The sequence below is a fragment of the Tupaia chinensis genome, unplaced genomic scaffold (genome assembly GCF_000334495.1).
Source record: "Tupaia chinensis unplaced genomic scaffold, TupChi_1.0 Scaffold145814_1, whole genome shotgun sequence".
In the NCBI taxonomy this organism is placed as follows: domain Eukaryota; kingdom Metazoa; phylum Chordata; class Mammalia; order Scandentia; family Tupaiidae; genus Tupaia; species Tupaia belangeri.
The window spans coordinates 410,086-417,759 of NW_006205672.1; the positions used below are offsets into that span (position 1 = coordinate 410,086).

A 7,674-nucleotide genomic window follows, 5' to 3' on the forward strand; every position below is an offset into this window, starting at 1 on the left:
CTCATGCCAACTCTTGACTGGGACATTGGGGGTGTCTAAGATCTTTGAGCTGATTTTCTGCACCCCAGAATCCTAACAGCCTTAGTCCTGCTGCAGAGCACATGCTACAAATGCTCCCCTAAAGCCCTTCAATCAAGAGACGCATCTTGCTTACCTTTCTGGAAATTATTTTTTTTTTGGAAATTTTCTTAGGTTCTCCCCCAGAAGCCCAAGAGCAGTTCTCCAAGGTTCCATATATCCCAAACTACAAAGAAACTTCAAAAAAGTTTGTGGAGGCCCAGTCCTGTAGCCTAGGGGTTAGAAAGCTGGATCCCACATGGCCAGACATGAGGTTCAAATCTGACCCAAGAGGCCTGAAAAGCAAACGGGGCACATGTGAGTGCATCCCCCAAATCCCAACAGAATGAAGACACAGAGAAGGAACCGCATCACGGCCACACCCCATGAGTGGTGCTTCCTCCCTTTCCCTGTCTCTCTCTGTTTCTCTGCCAAACTCAAGAGCCCTCTGGCAATTTTTTAAAAATAGAGTTTGTGGAAAAATGGAATTAAAGTGCAAGTTTCTTCTGATGCAAAAAAATATTGAAATCCATGCATAGTTCTTCTGCAGTACATATTTTCCATGAACTCTTTGAAGACACCCCCCCCCCACCCCTGAAACCATTTATGTACTTTTTACTCACTTAACAAATAGTTCTTTCTGAAATCAGGCCACTCCTGCTGTTCATTCATGCCCAAGCAGCATCTGTCCCTCCCAGGTGCTGGCTGGGTGAGGCTCGGGCACCAGCTAAAAGCCCCAAGCATCTGTGGGTGTTGTACCAAACCAACCTGCTGAGAGAAAGCCTGTGACAGAGGGTAGAGCAGTCTGTGGGCGGCCACTACACCTGCAGTTCCCAGCTACAGCCATAAAGCATTCACTTGCCTTGCTGCCTCCCCAGGAGCTAACCAGCCCCTACCTGCAGGGGGCCAGGATCCTAGCACTAAGCCATGATAAGGAGAGGCTTCCAGGTGGCAGCAAGACTCAGCCACCACAGATCCCTCCTTGGGACCCTCCAGATATTGCCCGGACTCAGCCCTGCCTTGACCTTCGGATCCTCCACAGACGCCATGGTAAGTGAGTTCCCAGTTCAGCAAGATTAGCAGCCCTTCTCCCAGGAGACTAGGGCTACAAAGCACCCAAAATCTGTCTGCCCAGTTCATGGTGGGGGGCAGGCAGACAGTGCTTTGTGGAGCTGGAGTTTTTTCTTTTTTATTTGTGCTTGAGTGTGTGGGCATACATGAGCAAGTGAGAGAGACAGAGGAAAAGAGAGATGAGCACCTTCCCCAGGGTCTGCTCGCACTGTGGTCCCCTCCCTCCAGTCCTCCAGCCCACCAGATCCTGGGCACTTGTGTGCATGCCTGGTGTGTTTCAGGCTGACTGAACAGGGAATTCGAACCTCAGGTCCATGTGAATTCCAGCTTCTCTCGAGTAGAGTAGCACATTATTGCCATCAGAGCAAGATGTCTCTGATACTGTGCCCTGGAGCCGACCCAGGAGCTGTTTGATTTGGCAAAGGGAAGGTGCTCTGAAATACCAGATAGCCCATATTCCAGACTACTGAGATTCCCCATGACACTGGCATCCTGGTCTGAATTTTCTTCTTTCCTGGGGGATGCAGACTGCTGCTGGGATGCCATTGGAAAGAGGGCCCTGTCTATGGTCTTGGCAGGCAGCTTCCTTGCTGCTGACAGCTGTGATTGGTGTATGAGCAGTTGACAATACAGCAGCCTCCCCCTTACCCTGCAGGTGGATATGCTGTCCCTGCCCCACCTGTGGGACCATAATTCTGTAGGGGCCTGATATGTTTCAAAAAGCTGCCCTGTTCAGGTGTAGCCCCTGGGATGAGGGGGCTGTATACGTGGCCCTCAGCAACCATGGCCTCAACCCCTAGGGTAGACAGAGTCTAGTTCTAGCACTCACAAGCTTGACACCTTAGCCATATTGCCTCAGCTTCCCTATCTGTCAGTGGGGCTAATCCTGGCAGTTCTCAGTCTCAAAGATATGCTCCCAGGTTTCATAACAGAAGACACTCATTGCATCAGTGCAATGTAGCATGCTTCTGATAGCCCTTTCCTCATTCCCCTCCTTCCTTGGCTCGGGAGTGTCCCCTTCCCAGCCACCCCCAGGAGTCCCCAGGCCTCTGCAAGGAAGATGGGCTCTTTTCCCACGCTAACGCTCTCATAGACAGGACTGAAGAGCCTAAGAACCCTTTAGCTCACCTAAAGGGTCGCTGGCCCCATCAGCAGCCCTCAGCCTCTAGGATACCACCTGGTCTCCCTGAATTTTCCTGCTCAGGTCTCAAGATTTTGTATGAAAAAGACAGACTTGAAGGATTATGCCCTTCCTAATGCCAGCTGGTGTCCTGACATGCTGAGCCTGTACCAAGAATTTCTGGAGAAGACCAAGTCCGGTGGCTGGGTCAAACTGCCCTCCTTCAACTCCAACAGAGACCACATAAAGGGGCTCAAGCTCCCATTGGGGTTGGAAGTGACCTCCGGTAAGGCCAGGCTTGAGCGAGCTCCTGAGCATGCATGTGCATGGGTGCACACACCCACACACACACATACACACACATGCTCATGTGTACACACAGCCCAGCCCATGTGGGCAGGACACTTTCCCAGTGTTCCAAGGCTCTCGAGAAAGAAGTTCACAAGCTCCTTTCCTGTCCTCAGCCTGGAAGTTCCTCCTGCTCTCTAACTCCACAGCCCAGGCACGTGGATGGGAAGATATCCACGCAGGTGTCTGGTCCCCTTCTGAACATCTGAAGAAAGCACACCCTTTTGGGCCACTGGGGTTCCCGGGCACTTGCATCCCCACTGGCAAATTGCCAGCTCAGTGCTTGTTTTTCTGACTTCTCACTATCCTGCTCCTTTACTGCCAAGCCCACACCAAGCCCTCCTCAAGCCCATAAAGCTTGCTCACCACAGGCCTCAGGACATCCCCGGTTCTGCCAGGTCCAGCACGGCACTCCTGAGACACCCGCTGGGTCCAATAGCTACAGCTATCACTGTCATCTGTGTGTGTGTGTGTGTGTGTGTGTGTGTGTGTGTGTGTGTGTTTTCTGGTCTCAGTGATGAATAGGGGATCCAAAGGGTAGACTACCCTTGGGTTTATGGCACGAAAAAGCAGGGACATTAAAATAATCTATTTTTGGGAACCAGTAGTTAGCATAATGGCTATGTCGCTGGACTCCCACGTAGTCGACCGCAGTTCACGTCCCAGACCCGGTGGTTTAAAACTCATGCCGGGCGCGTGTGCATGTGTGCCCAAGATCCTGAGAGGAGAATGGAGGAGAAGGGATTGCGGTGTGACCATCCCCCCTGGGGGGTGATTTCTCGCTTTCTGTCTCTAATGTCTCTCTCTGTCTGTCTGGCGAGCACACGCGTCCTATAGCAAAAATCTCTCCCCCCCAAAAAAAATCTATTTTTCAGTTTCCAAAAAAGGATATAGTTGTTATCATTGCTAAAGGATAATCAGAACTTTAGTGGAACTTCAGTGGACTTTTCTGTGCTTACGTTACTGTTTAGTATTGTTATTTTGAATTATATGCTAATTACATGGATAATCACATTTAAAATTTTTCAGTGGTAATGACTATGAAAGTTGGGGTTTTTTAGAGAGGTTTTTGCTATAGGGCACGTGTGCTTGCCAGAAAGACAAAGACAGAGAGACAGAAAGCAAGAAATTAGCCCCCAGGAGGGATGGCCACACCGCAATCCCTTCTCTTCCATTCTCCTCTCGGGATCTTCGGCACGCACGCACACGTGCCCACCATGAGTTTGAGCCACCAGGTGTGGGACTTGAACAGCGATCAACTACATGGGAGTCCAGCAACATAGCCATTACGCCAACTGCTGGTCCCATGACTGTGAAAGTCTTTACCTGGCCCTGATTGTATCTCACCCTCAGCCAGGGAACTCCCCAAGTGTTGAGGCTCTCTGAGGACAGGAGCTGTGCCTCTGCTCCCAGACGAAAGGCTCCCTGAGAGGCAGGAAGAGAGGCAGACCTACTTCTCTCCTCTTGGTCTTGAACTGGAGGCAAGGTTCAAACTGTGGTGTTGCAGCCTGAGCAGGCCCACGCCCTGCCCCCTGCACTCTCCCTTCTCCAGCTGCAACACTGCCCTTCTCTCCTCAGACCAAAGTGATTGCCGCATCTTCACCAGGTGCATCCAAGTGGAAGGACAAGGCTATGAATATGTCATCTTTTTCCACCCATCCATGAAGAAGTCTGTGTGTCTCTTCCAGCCAGGCCCTTACCTGGAAGGGCCCCCAGGGTAAGGCCATAGGCAGGACCAGGGAAGACATCCTCGGCAGCCTCCTGGGCTTGGATCAGTCAGGCAGGGCTGGCACCCACCAAGCCCTGGCATCTCCATCCCTCTGTAAGGAGCCAGGGAGGAGGTGTGGGGCACTGGGCCTCAGCCTTACAATGCCAGGCCTGGAAGAACATGCTGGGTCATCTGGTCAGTCTCCGTTGTGCAGATAAGGAAGGGAGAACTTCCTTATACAAGTCTCAGAAATGTTTGGACAGGAAGGGGCCTGAGTGACCACTTTGAAAAGAACGTAGTGCACTAGGAAGAGGGCAAAATCTGGAATCAAGAGCCCAACTTCCAGTCCTTGTCTGCTGCAGCTGGCCTGGGAACCCCATGCAAGCAATTCGACCTCTGATTTTTAGCCTTCTTAGTATCTGCTGCCAGGGTGACTGAGAGAGGCTATGATGGGTCTACGCATGCATGCTCATGAAACTAGACTCAGGGAGGACCTCTCACTAGACATAAATACAAAAGCCATGTCAGGCTAATCTTGGCCCTTGCCTAAGGCCACTGGCCATTAAGTCCATGGTTGTCTGCCTTCTCCTCCATCCCCTTTCCTGTCCCCAGCCAACCCCTGAAAGCTATCGGTGGTGCTGGAGCTCCTGCAAGGGAGAGAGAGACAGGAGAGGGTAGGAGCGGCTTTAGTTCTGAGGCCTGAGAGGGGCTCCACTGGGGTCAAACAGAATCCAGAGGGCTAAACAGATGTCACCACCTCCTCAGGATGTGGTCACAGACTGCAGCCCTCAGTGCCTTGGCCATCCCAATAGTGCCCTCTTTAGGGACAGTAGTCTCCAAACTAGAGCATGTAGACACTGAAGGAAGACTCAGAGCCCTGCCTGGACCCTGGATCCCCTCCCTTCTGAAGAGGAAAACCCCCAAGAAGGCAGGGTGAGACTGAAGCAAGGCTGACTTTTATAAAGGGGCTCATGGAGTTAAGGCCAAAGAGGCAGAGGAGGCCCATACAACACTGAGGTCATTCAGGGGATGGAAGGGTGTCCAGAAATGACATTAGTATCCACTAGGTCAATCAGCAGTGGAGAATGGGAGGGAAGGAGTTGCTAGTTATCTAAGAGCTGCTCTGCAGACTCTAACTCTTGCCAATGGGTCCCTTGTCTGGCCAATGTGGACAAGTTGGGAAGATCAAGTCTAAGGTTCTGTGACACCCATTCCTTTTTCTCTCTTGTGACCAAAGTGGGAGGTAGGGAGGGAAAAGCCTTGAAGTGTACATGAAGATTTGCAAGTATCTGTTCAATTAATGTCTCAAAAAGATTAAGCAACTTGCTCAAGTCCAAACAGGTAGCAAGGCGTCAGACTGGGTAGGTATGGTTCCATGGCCCTAGCTCTCTCCACCAAAAAGATGGAGGAGGTAAGTGTCTGGGAAGCCCATAATGGCAGGAGGCACTTTTGAAAATCAGGCATTCAAATCTATTTTGTGCTATTTGCACTCTAAAATTGGATGCCTTTCTGTTTTCTCCAAACCTCCCAACCAACAATAAAGTAGCCTTGGCGTCAAGGTCAGCTTGCACAAGAGAGAAAAATCTTATGCAGACAATGCTTGCGACACCCCGCCTCGGTGGGTTCCAAGCGATCTCGGGCAGCCACACCCAGGAATTTGTCACACTGGCACTTTCATCTTGATCTGTCTTGAAATTGTAGGCTTAACTCTGGCTATCATGAAGGTGAGAGATGGCCCCAAGGTCATGCTAGAGCTCAGAGGCAAGCAGCCTGCCGGCAAGCACCCTTCCAAATTATGGCAATGCTGCCAGAAATTCGGTGATGAGTCAGAAAAATGTTTTTCTGTTTTCTATCAGAAAACAATTTGTTTCTTAGTAAAATAAAATAACTGCTAAATAATAATAATAATTTGCTAAAGTGAAGCTCTGAGAAGAGCTCAAATGACATGTAGCTGTTTTCTTTCTTGCTTAGCTATCTTGAGGCTGAAGATCTGTGTTTGTGGAATCTGGGAAAGGGGAGAACAGTGGGGTGGCTTCACCATAGGATCACAGGAAGGCCCAGAGAGGGGGGTGTCTACCCAGCAACCTCAGACCTAACCTTGCTCCTCACTCCCAGGTTTGCCCACGGAGGGTCCCTGGCAGCCATGATGGATGAGACCTTTGCTAAAACTGCCTACCTGGCTGGAGAGGGGCTGTTAACATTAAGCCTCAACATCAGGTTCAAAAAGTAAGTGAAGTGGATCCTTGGGGCATTGGCCAAGGTCATGGCCCTTTTCACCACTGGGGGGTGGCCATCCCCATCAATAGCTGGGGTGCAGAAGCCCTGCCTGCCACTCTCCTTCCCAGTCCAGCCCCAAGAAGTTCCTCTCATCCCTGGCAAAATGCAACCTCTGCCAGCCAACTTTGGAAGCCAACTAACGGGCCCCAAGTCCAAGGCCACTTATGAGTCTCTGAGGCAGGGTGAAATGAGGAGAGAACAGGGGTGAGGAAATGGGGCCCGGGGCTCATGTGAAGGCTGGGCTGAGCCACCTCCTCTCCCAGCTTGATCCCCTTGGGCTCTCTGGCTGTACTGAATGTTGACGTGGAAAAGATTGAGGACAAGAAGCTTTACATATCCTGCATTGCCCAGAGCAGAGACCAGCAGACCGTCTACGCCAAGTCCTCAGGTAAGAAAGCCCTCACCAGCCCCGTCCACCTTCACCCGCCCCAGAACACATGAAAGGAGAAAGAAAGCAAAGGATGTGCTCCCCACGCTGAGGCCCAGCTCTGTGTTGGGCTCCTGCTGGAGACACTGATGAAGCAAGGGAGATCCCAAGGAGGACTCAAACTAGTGTGTGAATTTCCTACCAGCTACCAAAGACAGAATCTAGACAATGGGTCATTTGGAGCCAAGTGCTCAGAGCATCCCTCCACGTTTCTGCCATCCTGGCTCTTGCCACTCAGCTCGCTCTTTCTGGCAGGTGTTTTCCTTCAGCTGCAGCTGGAAGAAGGGATATCCCAATAGAAGTCACTCAGCCTTTGGAAGAGCCTACTGCTGCCTGCCCTGCTTTCTGGGACTACCGTGGAGCAGAGAGGAGTCTCCAAGAAGCAACTGAGGAGGTGGTGGAGAGGGTACTTTCCTCTGAGTAAATAAAGTCTCACAGCCCATTCTCAGCCAAGACCCTTCTGTAGTTGGAAATCCAAGTCCTTCCAGGGCCTCCCTCAAACCCACCTTCCCATTCACCACCAACAGAAGAGATTTACTATGTGAGCTAAGTACCAAGCTCTGGGTGAGGTCCCAGATGCACAATGGGTATGGGGTCAGGGAACCAAGAGCAGAGTAGGTCATGTGCCCCATAAAACTCTTCCCACCCCCGCCCTGGCTCCTATCC

The 7,674-nt window shown here is 51.3% G+C and overlaps 1 protein-coding gene across 1 annotated transcript; it reads left to right on the top strand.

Annotated features, from left to right (window-relative positions):
* The first annotated feature begins 980 nt into the window (after nucleotides 1-980).
* On the top strand, nucleotides 981-7,342 carry THEM5 (thioesterase superfamily member 5). Its single transcript, XM_006168397.2, has 6 exons — nucleotides 981-1,107; nucleotides 2,333-2,534; nucleotides 4,175-4,313; nucleotides 6,420-6,530; nucleotides 6,845-6,969; nucleotides 7,264-7,342. The coding sequence occupies exons 1-6, from the start codon at nucleotides 985-987 to the stop codon at nucleotides 7,305-7,307; spliced, it is 744 nt and encodes a 247-aa protein (XP_006168459.1). The 5' UTR covers nucleotides 981-984; the 3' UTR covers nucleotides 7,308-7,342.
* Nucleotides 7,343-7,674: the final 332 nt, after the last annotated feature.

What these genes read in the sequence shown, in the direction of transcription:
- THEM5 (XM_006168397.2), top strand. Translation starts at nt 985, where the DNA reads ATGATAAGGAGAGGCTTCCAGGTGGCAGCAAGACTCAGCCACCACAGA. An exon ending in GGGGTTGGAAGTGACCTCCG is followed by an intron (nt 2,535 to 4,174) that starts GTAAGGCCAGGC and finishes TTCTCTCCTCAG; the next exon opens with ACCAAAGTGATTGCCGCATC. An exon ending in CTCAACATCAGGTTCAAAAA is followed by an intron (nt 6,531 to 6,844) that starts GTAAGTGAAGTG and finishes CTCCTCTCCCAG; the next exon opens with CTTGATCCCCTTGGGCTCTC.